General features: G+C 44.7%; 1 protein-coding gene across 1 annotated transcript; it reads left to right on the top strand.

Moving 5' to 3' along the window:
• The first annotated feature begins 13,957 nt into the window (after nt 1-13,957).
• On the top strand, nt 13,958-14,699 carry LOC139352186 (uncharacterized). The gene is made up of 3 exons (XM_070998308.1): nt 13,958-14,299; nt 14,354-14,580; nt 14,642-14,699. Exons 1-3 carry the CDS (start codon nt 14,156-14,158, stop codon nt 14,685-14,687), a joined length of 417 nt encoding a protein of 138 aa, XP_070854409.1. The 5' UTR covers nt 13,958-14,155; the 3' UTR covers nt 14,688-14,699.
• Nucleotides 14,700-16,961: the final 2,262 nt, after the last annotated feature.

The raw sequence follows: 16,961 nt of genomic DNA, 5'->3' as shown, positions 1-16,961 counted from the left end.
ATGATTAGTGCAGTAAGCTATTTTCTAAAGTAGGTCAGGGAATTATGATTATGGTAGCAGTTTGCGTAGTTGGCATTGCGTAGTTGGCTGACACTGCAAAATGTGCTGACTGCATTGGCGGGTTAGTGTGCCGTTGAGTCGGTGAGACGGTGAGTTAGTGAGACATATAATATGCTGATCAGCAATTCTTATATGCAGTGGGTGCTACTGAGCGCCCGGTACTGTTCCCAACTTGGCTACTGCTTGATTTGTTGGGTGTGGTCATGTTGAGTACCTTTGGGTACGAACAGGGGGGGTTGCTGTTAATATCCCCAATAACCTCATAAGCGGAGCTCAAAAGAGAGGGTCTCCGAGTTGATCGCTGGTTGAGAAACACAGGAAGAAACAGCGGCTTTTGCGCGGAGTCCGTCAGGCAAGACCGGGATAGCCGGGCGGACCAGGACCAACCCTTTCCGGTAAAAACACGGAAGCCCAACCAAATCTCTCCCCATAAGAGCCTAGAACAACGAGAGAGGGAGTACGAACTTGCTCGTGAACGAATCTTCTCGGAATCTCGGAAAATGCAGACAGCGGGACACGAACAACCCGGAAAATACTAGAATTATATGATGCCCGAGCAGACTATCGCCGGCTCAGGCAAAAGGTGGTGGACACGGTGGTGAGCGTGCAAAACGACAATCGTTTCTTTGCTAAAACGAAGGTCGATGGAGTAGAAATACTGGCATTACTGGACACTGGCGCCAGTGCGAACAGGCCCATAAGGAAGCTAAGTGAAGAATGTGTACGCACAGCCAGCGGTGGTGAGACCCAAGTAACCGGAGCCATAACGTTACCTGTGGAATGGGAAAGAGAAACCAAGGACTTAGAGTTTTTGATAGTGCCAGGTCTGACACAACGATTTTATTTCGGAATTAATTTCTGGGATACGTTCGGCCTCACATTCCTCGGTAAAGGTGGACGCGAGGCTGCCGCCGTTGAAACAACACCGGATTTCGACCTTATGACCGGAGACCTAGACATGAACAATACGCTCAAGCCCGAGACCGCCTAAACCCCAAATCAGCTTACCCCAGAACAACGTTGTAAGCTGCAGCAAGTGATAGACACATACCCTTCTTGTCTAGAAAACGGATTAGAAAAGTCCAGCTTAGAGCAACATATAATTGAAATGAGGACCTACCAATCAAGCAGCGACATTACCCGATATCCCCAGCTAAACAGAAGCTGGTGTATGCCGAAGTAGATCGCATGTTAGGTCTAGGCGTGATCGAAGAGAGCAATAGTAGCTGGAGTTCACCGGTAACATTGGTGCAAAAAGGGCCGAAAAATCGCCCTTGCCTCGACGCACGTAAAGTAAATTCCCGGACAACCGAAGATGCGTGTCCACTACCACATATCGAGGGTCTGTTGAGTCGACTGCAGGAAACGTATTACATTTCCCCAATTGACTTAAAATACGCCTTTTGGCAAGTACCTCTCGAAACCAAAAGTAGAGAGAAAACCGCGTTTACAGTGCCCGGCAGGCCATTGTATCAGTTAACAGTCATGCCGTTCGGCTTGTGCAATGCCGCGCAGCGAATGTGCCGAAAATGTATTTGAGTATCTGGATGACTTACTGGTCTGTTCACCTACGTTTGAAGCCCACATTGATATGTTGAGCCAGGTCAGTGCCTCCTTACAGCGGGCAGAGCTAACAATAAATGTAGACAAGAGCAAGTTTTGCTACAGCCAGGCAAGATGTTTAGGATATGTAGTGGGGGAAGGATGCATCCGAACGGATGATGCGAAAATACAATCGATTCAGGAATTTCCCCAGCCTAGCTCCGCCAAACAGATGCGGAGGTTCCTGGGAATGACTGGCTGGTACAGGAGGTTCATCCAAAACTACGCCCAGACAGCGGCACCGCTTCGCGACTGTTTGAAGAAATACCGCATAAAGAAATTTGAATTGTCAGAAGAGGCAATCAAAGCGTTTGAACTGTTAAAAGCCAGCATGGCAACAGGACCTGTACTCGACACCACAGATTTTAAGAAACCATTTACCATCCAATGTGATGCCTCGCCCACTGGAGTGGGGGGACTTTTGTTCCAAACCGATGACGAGGGTGGAGAACATCCAATTGCCTTTATGTCAGCCAAATTGAACAAAGCTCAGCGGAATTACAGCATAACCAAGTTGGAATGCTATGCCGCTATCCTCAGCATTACTAAATTCCGTGCCTACGTAAATGGTATGCCCTTCAAAGTGATCACTGACCACGCTAGTCTAAAATGGCTTATGAGTCAGAAAGACTTATCAGGCAGGCTTGCACGATGGAGTCTGAAGCTACAAGCGTTTGACTTCACCATAGAACACAGGAAAGGGTCACTAAATGTAGTCCCAGATGCTCTCTCACGAGTTCATATGGACGAGCTAAAGAAGAACTGGACATACACGTCAACCTCGATTCGACAACGTTCCAGCCATCGGAGTATGTCAACCTAGTGCAAGCGGTGGACGAAAATTTAGAAGGCTATGTATATAAACGGATGGGATTCTGCCTAAACGACGCTGTGGATGAAGCCCGACAATGGAAGCTCTGGGTTCCCGCCGAGCTGGGTCCTGATTAAGTCTGGAGAGCATGCCATAACCGCAGGGCATGGGGGTGGCACAAGTTACTAGCCAAATTAAGACAGTTTTACTATTGGCCAGGGATGGCTGTAGATGTCCAAAAAGTAGTGAAGGAATGCGAGGTCTGTAAGATCACCACCCATGGGAGAACAGAGGGTTACGGAGCGGGCTTGCCAAAGGTTGTTCATCGACTTTATGGGACCATACCCGAGGACCAAAGCTGGGAATTCGGTGATTTTTGTATGCCTAGACCCGCTACGGTATTCGACACTTAAAGACTGGACTTTACTCCCCACAAGCGAACGCGGCTGAGAGGGTAAACCGATCGGTACTCCAAATTTTGAGAGCGACAATTGCCACCGATCAGCGAAATTGGGATACCCAACTAAGTCGAATAGAGTGTGCCCTTAGGAATGGCCTACACGAGTCGATAGGTATGTAACCATATTACGCAATGTTCGGAACGCTGATGGTTACCAATGGAACAGCCTATCCAATTCTACGAAAGCTGGGGGGAATACAGGCAAGAGATCCACAGATAAGTCTCCCAGATAAGATGGAACTCATCCGACAAAAGGTAACCCAAGGATTGAACCGAACTCATGAACGCGCGGAAAAGGCAAATAACACCCGTAGCAAGCTCGTAACGTTCCTCACGGAATGGATGAGTGGGCTCTGCAGGAGCATCAACATTGATGAGGAGTGTATCCAGCAGCCCTGGATACAACTACTTTCGATGCCACAGGCTTATCTTCAAGAACAAGAAACAATAGAGCAGGAGATCGGGCGAAGGACCCGAAATCAGAAGAACGACAGAAGTCTGTTGCTCCAAGTCCAGGAGCAACTTATAAGGACTCAAGGACAGATATTCAGGATTCAGGAGAACCAACAGAGGGTGGGGCGGCGCATGAACCGCCTCACCAGAAAATTGGCAAGAAGAAGCCCGCACCTGGGAATCCTAGCGCGGGAAGACATAATACTTGTTTTAAGAAAACCTTGAGTTAAGATTGTACCTAATACTTAAATAAATATATAATAAATAAATATAATATATAATATACTTTTTTTTCTTTGGGAAATGGGAAACCTTTTTGTTTACTTTTCACAGTACAGCTGAGTAGCCCCCGGTCGAAAACCGTGGTTACGGCACACTCAGAAATTTTGTTCTTAGCCTTTCTTAGCTTTTACACACTTCTACATATTATTCTCACTTTTGTTATCATTATGAGCCATATTTTTATTTACAGGTATAAATATGTATGTATGTATGTTTCCGTGCGAGGCCGGAAAGCTTTTTCTTTTTCAGCAACCAATATTTTTAATAGAAAAAAAATATATATAATAATAACATAATAAATAAGTACAACAATAAATAAGCCCGACTAGCTCTTCTGAGACTGGGTTTAAGTAGTGGGTCGAAGCCACACGTTAATGAGCGCCTAAGAAAAAAAAAAGGAGAAGAAGGAGATCTAAAGAAATGGCCGTACGAAGATTTCTTTTGCGAAGTCATTCCATGCGTAGCCGCATCGATCACTTCGAGCCTGTTACGTACGCCCTCCCCCACACAAAGATTAACCCCGGCAAAACAACTGTCTTAAGTTGAGGGCAAGGGCCGCTAATGACTAACCACACTCAGATTGATAAGGGCAAAACAGAAATACAATTCGACAAATCACGGGTGTCGCGTGGCCAGAACAACGACCACGATCGACTTGCTCGTAGCCGTACTCCAGTAAGGTGGCAAAGTGCACCAGCCGGCCGTTGACTCCTAAGATAGGGGAAATGGAGAAACAGTACCCCTAGGTGGGAATACCTAGTTAATTCATCAAATATGGGGGGCTAGCGAAAGCTCTAGTCCGGTATAAAAGACCCCAGCCAAATAGAGAAGACAGACAGAAATTGTTCTGATCTCCATGACAGTGGTCTAGAAATACAACTCTCATCAACACTGACCACGACTAGAAGAAGGCTGGTGTCCAGAAGGATGTCTTGACCGTTTCCCTAGGATCAACTGCACCCAGGAGAACGACCTGATTACCGGTCCTGCGATCGACTACACTCTGAAGGAAGTCAACCTGCAAATTCCGAAGGACGAAAAGAACTAGTAAACCAAGTGTATGGCCTAAGGACCCCAAGATAGGCAGCAAAACATCCAAAGTGGCCGGCAGCACCGCCAATGTGATTAACACCGTAGAGATTGTTGACCACAAGGACGATATTCAAGATGTCAACAAGACCATGAAGCTCATCGTTGGACTACTCCTAGTTCTAGTGACCCTTAAGGTGGTTAAGATGTACAAGCGCTTTGTTCAGAGACGCCGCGACCAACATCACGCCCTGGAGAATGTGGTGACCCACATCGGAGCATAAGCCGAGCAGATGCAGTGAAGTGAAGCAGCCGTCCACAGAGTCTTCTGTCATCAGGACCAGCCACCATATCCAACAGTCCTTGAGGAGAACACAATTGCAGATCGAAAGAATCTTATGTGCCGAACCAGCGCCGCTATGGTCATCAAAGAACGTGGAGAGGATCAATAATAAGGACGACATCCGACATACTGCTGAAATTTGTTCAGCTGTAGGAGCCATCCGTTCAGAGGCGTTGCGACCAGCAGCATACGTCGGAGAAAGTAGTGATGCAATATAAATGTGTTAATCGAGCCAACCAAAGCTAAAGTGAACTCATGCATAACCAAAGACCAATATCCTCAAATAATAAAATTGGATAACAAGTGAAAATCAAAAAAAAACATTGGAAGCATTCAAACTGCATTTAAAATATATTTAAACCAACCGAATAATGAACAATTAGAGAGGACGAATCTCTCCACCAGCCGTTGAGGAAGTAGCATGCCTTTGGCATAATATATATATATTTTGTGTTTAAGTGAATTGGTAACTTAAGAACAGCCGTATTTTGGTGCACGTATATTTAAATATATATATATCCAATATAAAATTTTCCCAAAGCCCAGGATCCGGAGCGTCGAAATCTCATCGCCCAGGATTTAAAGAGGGAGTAAGTTTGTCGGGACACGGTTCCTTTCTTATAAGCATACATAATTAAATATTCGTGAAGTATCCTACAGTTTTATAGACTACTATAAACTTTTTCAGCGGCGATTATCAGGCTTGTAGTTATATGACAATTGCAAGAGCCCTCTGAGCGACGTTTGTAGTCGTGAATAGTCAGTATTTAGCTGATGTGTGCACCTTCACGGGTGGTAAATTCGATACTCTCCGCTAACAAAAGTAATTGTCAATTAATTTAATTTCCATTTGAATTAGCCAACATTATGTTACTCATCCATGGCGTACGCCGATATAAATATTGCCCAATAAATTTGTAATGTAAAAGAATATCAAAACATGAAGTGCTAGAGCTTTATTAAGGGGGGTGTGCTGACGCGAGAAGTGGAGTAGGTCAAGAACAATGACATAACTTTTGACGGACAACCTTGACAATAGGGGATCGTATTGCGCGGCCCGCGACGCTCCATTGGCATACGAATGTGTGAAGGGGAGGAAGTATGGCCAAAACACAGCCCGATCGTATTGCGATCAAGCGACAGCTAAGCTGGACTGATGACTGACGAACTTTATGACTAATATTGTTTTCCAGGCACTTTAAATATTTTTTCTCGTTATGTTGGAGAGGAGAGAGGCTTACCAAGATCCCACGACCCGAATACGACGTAGCTTATGCCGGCAAATGGTGCCTGAATATCGGACTCCTCTCCCTCGGCCCAAGTCCTTGTCAGGACTCGGGCACTATATGCCCACGTAACACGCCTTAATCTTACCGCTCGTGCAGTCGAACAAGCTGCCAATACTCGGCGTCGTTCAGAAAGGCGACAGATTAGCGAGCTTAAAGATATAGACCAAGATCAAGACACAGCGAACCGTAGGGAAAGACGCTTGGATGCTGCTTTCCGTGCGGATGAGCAGGCAGCCGATACTCGGCGTAGTTCAATTGGGCGCTTGGATCCTACGTATCGTGTGGGTGAGCAAGAAGCAAATACTTTGCAACGAGCACAGGTTAGATCAACACAGGATCGCCTGTTGGAAAGAGCGCAGGATAGGGCTAGGAGAGCTACAGCTAGAAGTTTTAGGGATCGCAGGGTCGTCGAGCAGGCGAGAAATACACTGGCTCGACGAAGTGTACGTATAGCTGCTCGACAAGGAACCATCGATGCAATTCAAATTATAAGTCAAAGAGTTCGTCAGTATAGAAGCTTTAGTGGCTTAGTATATCTCAGGAGCATATAGTAGGCCCAGTTGAAGACCTACTGAACTGGAAGTTCTTATAGCCACTTTTAATAGAAAAGTAAAGCTTGGTCCCGATCAGATTTGCCTTTGTTGTAAAGGATTGTGGTCTTTCTAAAGCCCTTTTAGAAGAACATTGAGAGTTCAGGGAAGGTATTTACCAAAATGCAAGCCACCTTGCTTTCATTGGTGAATCTTTTAAGTTCTGTGCAACTTGTCACAGCAATATAAGAGCCGGCAGAAAGCCCAAAGGTGCCAAGGCCTAGATTTCCCAGAAATTCCTAATTGCTTAAGGGGGCTTACTCCCTTAGAGGAACTACTGATTTCACCTCGCCTTCCATTTATGATTATTAAGTCGATAGGTCATGGGCGTCAGAGTGCTATAAAGGGAGCTGTTGTAAATGTTCCAATTCCAGTAATTCCCTCCCACGAGCTCTCAATGCAGCTGAGGTTATACAGCTTCACCTCAAGCGAAGAATGGAATACGGACTTGATTTCATGGCAGAGACCATTGGACCTTCTAAAATTGCTGACGCTATTAGATACTTAGTAAATACCGAGCTTTACAGAAAGCATAATGTGTGAGTAAGCGAGCAGTGGAAATCTGATTTTACATCCGAAACTGTTCCCTTCATAGCATCTCAAGCTGACTTAGCATTAGTACGGGAGCAATTAGCCATCCAGCAGGAATGCGGAAGCCGAACAGCTAAATCCTGAAGGACAAGAAACGATGCTTGAAAACAAGCAGACACACAATGTAGGAATTCCGAGACTTACAATGACTTCAGGTGAGTAAGAATTAGCGTTCCCAAGCATATATGCTGGCGTCAAGAGACTATCTTCAGAGAGTTATACAACCGTAGTTAGGCCTGAACTTAGGAACGTAGTTGTAGAAATGATAAATTATTCTTAAATTATAGGAAGTTGGAATTGATTAAAATTCGAAACAATATTTCAACTTGCTTACGTAAGCGCAGCACCTCCAGCGCTATAACAGCTGCTAACTTACTTGATGAAGGTTTTATGGGCAACTCAATTAGCCATGATGATGGATATCGAATTCTTAAGGATATTCGCACGTCTCCTGCTCACTGGGAAGATGAAAAGAAGAAAGTCATGGCTATGATTCGCCAGTTCGGTTTGCCAACTTTCTTTAAAACTCTGTCGGCCGCTAAAACTAGGTGGTGATAATACTGCTCAAGAGCAATGTAGATAGGGTTGAAATAAATGAAGAAGAAGCTTTAAACTTACAATTTAGGGAAAAGGCGCGACTGATTAAGACAGACCCAGTGACGTGTGCTAGATATTTTGATTATAGATATAGGGAAGTTCTTAAATTATTGAAGAGACCTGGAGGTATCTTTGGAAGTAATTTTATTACTACCTATTATTGGCGAGTTGAGATTAAACAGAGAGGTTCACATTCATGTTCACGGTATGTTTTGTCTGAAGTAGATTTCAACAATGAAGAATATATGTCTAGTGTAATAGCTTTCATTGGTCAGTTTGTAACTGTGGATGTTACAAACACAGATTTGGCTCCGTATGTTAAATACCAAAAGCATAAGCACGGGCATTCGTGTCTTAAAAAGGTGCGCGGACAATCTGTTTGTCGATTCGGTATTCCATATCCTCCAATGCCCCAAACGGAAATATTGAAGCCACTTCCTGAAGAAACTCAAAACTTTTCTCTTCACCACGAAAACTTTAAAAAAATTCGTAGCTTTTTGCTTCGCGATCAATCAGATGATTTGATTAGCCATCTTAGCATATTTGTAAATTTCGTTTCTCATGATCAGGTGAGCCTCAGTTACGAGGACTACATCTATGATATTAGGTCTAGTTTGAAAAAACCACAGAAGAAGAAAATAGAACATTTGCAGAAATTCAAGTCAATGCTTATAATAAACACATTCTTTCTATGCAAAGGGAAAATATGGATATGCAGATAGTTTTGGACCCTTTTGCTTGCTGTAGCTACATAATTAATAATATTAACAAATCCTAAAGGGGTATTTCGAAGACAATGCGAGAGGCAGCTTATGACATTCGAAGATGCAATTCAAGCATTCGGCAAAAGCTACAGTATCTTGGTCACAAATTTATTTCGGGTACTGAGATCTCTGCTCAGGAGGCCGTATATTGTCGTCTGGGATTGGCGTTGTCAGAATCTAGCAATAAAAGCGTTCACGTAAACACCTCCCCTGCAGAACAACGAGTTCGAATGCTTAGACTACAAACGTCCTGCAAAATATGCCTCAGAATTGCACTGACATCATTCAGAAAGGTTTGCTGGTCAGATACGAACAAAGACCAGATTCTCATGGAGGCCTGTGTTTAGCCGATTTTGCTGCAAACTATGAGTTTTCAAAAAGCCGGCGAAGAACTCGTCAAGGGACAAATAGTGACAATGAAGCTGAAGAAGAAAATGATATTTGAGGAGAAGTTTATTTCGCGTTTCGCGACGGTAGTGGTTTTATTAGAGAAAGGAATATGCCGAGTATTGTTAGGTAAAATCCCTTCAATGTTAATATAGATAGACAGAATTATTTTAGAGCATTTGGTATGCTTTATTCTCCGTGGAGAGAAGAACAGGCAGATTTAGTACAGAGAAATTGTAAGGAGTTTTGCCAAGGGAATGAAGAGGCTAAAAAAGCCAATTTTGATAGATTTAATCTAAAGAGAGTTTGGAAGACGCGCTTAGAAGGGCCATGGATGTAGAGTACAATAATAAGGAAAATATAGATGAGGAGGCCGCAGTTAATGAAGAGTTTAGGGCCCTAGCTTTTCCGGTAATATCTACTCAAATAAATGTTTTAAACTTAAACAACCATGTCCAAGAAATTGATCTGGATAGCAATATCCGGATAATAAAGCTTCCTCCAATTATTTCCGCTGAAACCTTAGCAACTTTAGTTAGATCCCTCAATTTGAAGCTAAAAACCTTTTTAACGCATGTTTTGCATATTACAAAAAGAAAAGCTAGTTTTTATGAGTTCGTGAGAGGCGGAGCAGGTGTCGGCAAGAGTAGACTTATTTTCACGCTATTTCAGTTGCTTTCCAAGGAGTATAATCGTAGAGCAGGATGCGACCCAAATTCTGTTAAACTATTATTGTGCGCTCCCACAGGCAAAGCTGGTTTTGGAATTGAAGGGTCCACTCTTCATTCCATGTTCTCTCTCCCTGTTTATCAGGCTGGGTCTGCATTTAGAAGCTTAAGCCCTGAATTGTTAAATACCCTAGACAATTGCGGTCAGTATGTGATCGTTGGATTTTTCAGCCGCCGTCGCCTGATCCATACACTGCTATATTTGGATCTTACCTGTAAAGCCCTTTTAAGTATTTTGAACTCACAGAGATAATGCGACAGCGAGATGACCAGCCGTTTGCAATTGGACTCAATAACATGGCGTCCGGCTAAATGTCGTCTGATGATATAAGCTTACTTAGAACCCGAATTTCCGATGAAAGTCAAGTACCAAATGACGCCATTCACCTTTTCTTAGTTAATGCACGATCAAAATGCAGTCACCGTCAAGAGCCTTCATGGACCCCAGTTGTTAAGATTATCAAGAGCTTTCAGATTAATTCTAGCCAAGGCACTACCATTGACCGAAAGCAGTTTCCAGTGCTACCTGCAGAAGCCATTACTATTCACAAAAGTCAAGGAGCTACATACAGCAAAGTGATGGTTCACACTAGTCCAGGAATGCAGAGAGCTGCACTGTATGTAGCCTGTAGCAGAGCCACAAGTGCAGCAGGTCTTTATATCATTGGACCTTTCGTCCCTCCAAGATCCGCTCAGGACTCAGCTTCAGAAGAAGAGCTCCGAGAATTGCGTTCCGCTAAGTTACTGAATACCCATTTTGATGGCTTACTCAATAGTCCGAACCTTCATGTCTTTTTCCATAATACGGAAAGCCACATTAGCGATGTATGTTCCGATCAGCTAATGCTTAAGTCTTCACTTTTGTGCTTCGTTTAGGCTTCCACATACTCAAATGAAGCATACGATATTCCTGGCTTTACCCCAGCAGTGCGACTAGATTGCCAGTCAGTAGCTAGCGGAGCTCGGCCAAAAAGAGGCATTCTCGTATTCATTCGAAACGAACTTTTTGAGAATGTTAGTCTGTGTTCAAGTGGTCGCTTTTTTGCTTATTCTACAAATTTGGCCTCTCCAGTGTCCGAGTTTGCCACCTTTAAGTACCGTTCCTTATGGATTATTGTTATATATAAAAGTCCGACTTATCCGTTGATAAAGTTTGAAACAGAATTTAAGGATTTATTTCAGCGGGACACGTTTTAAATACTAATTGTTTAGTTTTAGGAGATTTTAATTAGTGCCTTCAATCCATCTCTGGCTGCTGTTAGAGAATTTTCGATTTTTTAGCAGATTCAGAAGGTTTTAGTTCATTGCTAGATTTGGATTCGTCTACAACCAATTGCAATACGCATATTGATTGGGAGTTTTCAAATATTTTAGATAATAGGGCCACTGCGCGCACATTTGAGACCACGTTTAGCTACCACAGTGGTATATTAGTTAGCATAAGGGAGGCGGAGTAGGTAGTGTACATGAGTATATACTTAAATATAATATTAAAAATATATATTTTAAAAAATAAAACAAAAGTAGTAATAAAAATTAAATTAATTATTAAAAAAAAATGTAAATCAGTTTTTGTTCGACTGAAGAGAGCGGACGTGTCCGTGCGAGCTCCGCGAAAAGCGCAAGAATGTTGATAAACTAAATGCAAACAAAACACAAAAAACTAAACTGGTTAATTTCAAATAAGCGAAAAGACGATAGAACCCAAAGAAATTTAGGTTTAAACTCACAAAATCGGTGTAATGACTTTAACTAGCACATACATTTTTTCATCTTATAACAAGGAAGAACGCTATAGTCGAGTACCTCGACTATCAGATACCCCTTACTCAGCTAAATGGAGATATGCAAGCAGCAAAGCGAGATTTAAATGCGCCACCTACCGGCGGTATACAGATTTAAGCATTATGGGCGTTAGAGTGGGCGTGGCAAATTTGGATCAATCGATAGGTATTGACGAGACCAATACATTTCAGTTAAAATTTTGTATCTAGCATGAAAATTGTGGGCGTCACAGGCTTTCGCGGTTTGTGGGCGTTAAAGTGGGCGTGGCAAACTTTTTTTTGGGTCAATCGATAGGTATTGATGAGAACAATACATATCTGCACGCCAAATCTCAATAGCCTAGCTCCCATAGTTTCCGAGATCTCAGCGTTCATCCGGACAGACAGACAGACGGACATGGCTAGATCGACTCGGCTAGTGATCCTGATCAAGAATATATATACTTTGTGGGGTCGGAAACGCTTCCTTCTGCCTGTTACATACTTTCCGACGAATCTAGTATACCCTTTTACTCTACGAGTAACGGGTATAATAATAAATAAGTGCCACGCTAATAAAAGCTCAATGAGCGACGAACAGAATAAAGAGCTGCTCAGCTCGTATGTCTTAACGCGTGATAGCGAAGTGCAAAAAACGACCCTACTGTCGGTCGATAGCCAAAGAGCACGATCTTGCTCACCATGCTTACTTTCGGCTACCCCTACTCCGACGGCGTGGAGTCAACAATGCAAAACCCCCCCACCATCAGTTTCGACCCCTGGCGCACCAACAACATGCAACGGTAAAACTTCTGCATCCGCACTAAATTTGTCAGCAACAACTACAGGTACGGCAAAAAAACAACAAAAACCACAGCTACGGCTATTACTTCGGAATCGACTGCAACCGCAGCTCTAATAACAACGGCAACAAAAAACCACGACAACAAATCAAAACCAAAACAAAATTCAGCAAGCGGGTCCGGCCATACAGACTGGACTAGATCGGTACATCCATATCAAGCGTAAGCTTAGCCCTCAGAATACCGCGGTAGGTAACAAGTCAAAAATAAGCCATATCCAAATAGAAAACAAACTACCCGGGAGATCCAACACCAATAGATTTGCTCTTCTAGGTGAAAATAAACCAGAACAGGCTTAGGAGACCCAACCGAAACCTAAGCCCCCACCAGTTTTCATTAGGGAGAAAATCTCGAACGCCCTGGTCAACAAAATTGTTGCGCTGACCGGGGACGGAAACTTTCATGTTGTTCCGGTCACAAAAGGGGATATCCATGAAACCAAGCTTCAGACCAAATCTAAAGAACATTTCCGAAATGTATCCAAATACCTGGAGAAAGCTAGGAAAAGCTACTACACGTACCAACTTAAAAGCAGCAAGGGCCTGCAAGTGGTACTAAAAGGAATGGAGCCCGACGTAACCGCCAAGGAAGTTATTGATGCTCTCAAGGAAAAAGGGTTTTCTGCAAAGGAAACAGAGCCGCAACCATTCTTTAAGGTCGAGCTGGAGCCAGACAGCAGAGTCTTCAAGAAAAATGAAGTGCACCCATTTATAGCCTGCAATTCTTATTTCACCTAAGAATCAACGTGGAAGAGACATCAGAATACCCAAAATGCGTACACTAACTCGCGTACGACGCCGGAAGTATTTTTCGGCACGACTGCAAGATCCTCATTTGGTCAACTAAACACCCAGAAGGGCTTCTCATACGCCGATGCCCTTCGATCAGGGACGGAAAACCCACTCCAGTCTAATCTAGGAAACGCTCAGCAGATCCAAGTACAATCCATACTGGCCAACAGTTCCCAGGAAAGTTCCAGACCTAATAGACTTTCCGGTGACAAAAAACATGCCCCGCAATATAATAAGCGCCAAAGCGCTTTCGGACCTGTCGTCAGACCATTCGCCAGTTCTAATAACTCTTCTCCAAAGCACAAAAACTACAGATCACCCCCTCAGGCTGACGTCGCACAGAACCAACTGGTTAAAATATAAAAAGTATGTAAGCTCACTCATCCAATTAACTCCTCACTTCAACATCGAAGCGGACATCGACTGCTCTACCGATGCGATGATCTCAAAACTGCAAGGCAGGGACGAGCAAACCGACCAATTCAAAACAAATCTGCAAATTGAATGGCTAGTCCTGTTACGAACTGCTTTTTTCGGTGGCAGTGCCGCTAGCTCAGTCGTCTTCAGGGCAGAGTACCCCTAATGCCACAGCTCGCAACATAAGTATCGATAACTTCGCGGTCTCACCTTACTAATCTATCGGCCATCACTAAGGGCAAAAACGTAAACAAAGCAAAAATTACAATTATTGTCGGGAAAATGGATTACATTTGGTGGCTATCGATGTCCTAGCCAAGCGCTCCCGCCCATCCATGGATGCCCTCAAGGTGCTGCAGGGCACCACCCATTCGCAGTCGGCAGGAGCCCCCTCCTCGCGACTGCGGCTACGGTTCCATCTCCCCCACTGGGAAAGCTTATTCACACATAGTGGGTATTACAAAGGTTTAATAAATATGGTAAGTACAATCGTTCATATACATTCTCCTCTTAATAGATTTATCCTTCCTCAGCCTCTAAGACCGAAACCTGGCCGCCGTCTCGGATATTTACGCGGTCAAAGCAGAGTATTTGTTTTGCTGGGAAAGGGTACAGGCGCCGCGGGAATTATGCTCTACCAGCCATGTATTGGTAGAGCTCGCATGGAAACGCGGGCCTCAAGGGAACATGCGCGATGCGCGTGTGTATGGTCACCTAATCCTGAGGAGCTCCAAAAGAAAAGAAGGGACAGGCCAAAAAGGTACGTAACTGCACTGTAAACTATACCATTTAACTAACGCTCGCGACCTTTTTAATTTTAGGCAAACAACGAGGACAAATAAGGCTCTCGGGTCTAACTCCGGATAAACTTACAAACAGGTAAGTAGATATCACTATATATAATCGAGGTACACGTGTATTTAATTTCTCTTAATTTTCAGCCACTGTCGGGCTGGTAGGTATGTCGAAGTATGGCGATGTCAGTAGAGTCCAAATAAATTCTTCCGGGGCCCTTTGTATTGGGACCCCGGCTGCCTTTATAAATGATAAATATTAAATATCGAACTACTATAGAACTTTCACATAACTCACTATTTAATTTAAGGCACAAAGAAAATTTATACTAGCACTCCTAGCTGCATCTGCCTTGATTGCTGGACAGTATGGCCGCGACTATCACGATATCTGCTGATCATCGCCCCCCGCCATATTACATGGCCTCTCTCGACATTGGGTCATTGGATACATGGGCCATTTGAAGTAATCCCTGAGCGAACCGGGATTAATCTTCAAATGGCCAGATCGCCCGCCAGACTCATCCCGCTGCTGCAGCTATCGCCCTATCGACCTAAACTATCGATAACGTCGCTCCCACTCGACTCCAATTGCAACATCAACCAAAGATTTCGAGGGGCGCTGCCCGGAGTTTCAGCAGAACGATGAAATAATTGGTAGCTTTGGAGATACGATGGGATTCAACACGGCACTGATACCATCCTGCAGTTCGATCGGCGCCTAACGCGGGGCCCACGCATGACGGGAAGTATTGCAGATGTGATCGCGATGCTCGTATACTTTGTTTTGTCCTTCTTTCAGGTCACAACCGGATGTCTTTGGCGTGATACACTCCCAGACTGCGGCCTTGGAGATCTTCCAGCAGGTATGCATTGCTGCCGACGGATTTGACCACCCTGGCTTTAAGGAACTTGCGAGCAAACTTGGCGTTAAAAGATTTGCTGAAATCACTCAGCACGAAGTTGCGGCGGAAGACTTCTTGGCCTGGCTTGGCGAGCAGAGTACGGGCTCGCTTATCGTAGCGCTGCCGGCTCGTCTGGTATGCACCCTCCAGTTGCTTCTGCACCTTGGCGTGGATAACCCGAAGTTTGTCCTTGGTCTGCATTCCGGCCATTTCATGGTCGACCAGAGACCTGAGTCGTCTGGCTAGTTTGTAGCTGGACCCGTTGAGGAACATGTGATGGCCGAATACAGTGAAGAACGGCGCTTCCCCTGTGGCTGAGTGGACAGTGTTTCGGATGGCCACCTCAATCTCCGGCAAATGTGCATCCCATTCCCGGTGATCTTCGTCCAAGAAGCTGCGAATTGCGGCCAAGACGTTTCGGTTTACCCTCTCCGCGGCATTGCTCTGTGGTGAGTATACGGGAGTCCTCATGTGCTGTACACCGAAGCCATCGATCATCTCCTCAAACGCCTTGGATACGAACTGTTTGCCGTTGTCCGAATGTATCGTCTCAGGCACCCCGAACTTGTAAAATACCTCGTTTACCAGGAAATTTACAACGTTCGACGCCGTCGCCTCCTTCATCGCCTTTAAGAAGGTGTACTTCGAGAAGTGGTCCACCACGATAAATATCCAGGCGTGTCCACTCTTGGACCTCGGATACTTGCCCAGGAAGTCGATGTACAGTTTCTGGAATGGCCCCTCCGTCTCTACTCTTCTTCCGATTCCGACCTGCATCCGGAAGTTTGGCGCTTTGGATTCCTTGCACACATCGCAACTCCGGACGTATTCCCGTACCTGGATGGTCATCCCTGGCCAATAGAACTGGCGTCGCAGGATCTCCAAGGTCCTCGTCATCCCACCATGGCCAGCCTTGGGGTCCGAATGAGCACGCTCTACCAAGCTGTGCGTCAGGCTTTGCGGGATCCACAGCTTCCATTCGGATCCTTCCAATTCCTCGTCCATTTTGGGGTTACTCATGCGCTTAAAGATGAGTCCGCCATCCACCTTGAGGTCCGGTAAGTGTTCCCTGTTGGACTCCACGTCTTGCACTAATTCCTTATAGTCCTCCGCAGCAAATTCGGTCGTCTCGAATCCCAGTAACTCCGTTGGATCTATCCGGACTTCCTCGATGATGCGGGCGACTACGTTCTCGCTGCCTTTGCGATGTTCGATGCTGAAATCGTAGCCCTGCAGCTGGAGAGACCACCTTGCGAGTCGTCCGGAAAGATCCTTCATTGTCATCAACCACTTAAGGCTGGCGTGATCGGTAATGCATGTGAAGGGCATCCCTTCCACATACGGTCTGAACTTCCGAATAGCTAGGATGGCCGCCAGGCATTCCTTTTCCGTGACCGAGTAGTTAACCTGGTGTTTGTTCATCTTGGCCGAGAAGAACGCGA

This window comes from Drosophila suzukii (genome assembly GCF_043229965.1).
Source record: "Drosophila suzukii chromosome 2 unlocalized genomic scaffold, CBGP_Dsuzu_IsoJpt1.0 scf_2c, whole genome shotgun sequence".
NCBI classification, from domain to species: domain Eukaryota; kingdom Metazoa; phylum Arthropoda; class Insecta; order Diptera; family Drosophilidae; genus Drosophila; species Drosophila suzukii.
The sequence above is the reverse complement of the archived record's forward strand: the minus strand, read 5'-3'. Positions and strand labels throughout refer to the sequence as shown.

Bases quoted from the DNA above. Each gene is read 5' to 3' on its own strand.
- LOC139352186 (XM_070998308.1), top strand. From the start codon at position 14,156: ATGGATGCCCTCAAGGTGCTGCAGGGCACCACCCATTCGCAGTCGGCA. The intron at 14,300-14,353 runs GTAAGTACAATC...ATCCTTCCTCAG, and splicing joins ACAAAGGTTTAATAAATATG to CCTCTAAGACCGAAACCTGG. The intron at 14,581-14,641 runs GTACGTAACTGC...TTTTAATTTTAG, and splicing joins AGAAGGGACAGGCCAAAAAG to GCAAACAACGAGGACAAATA.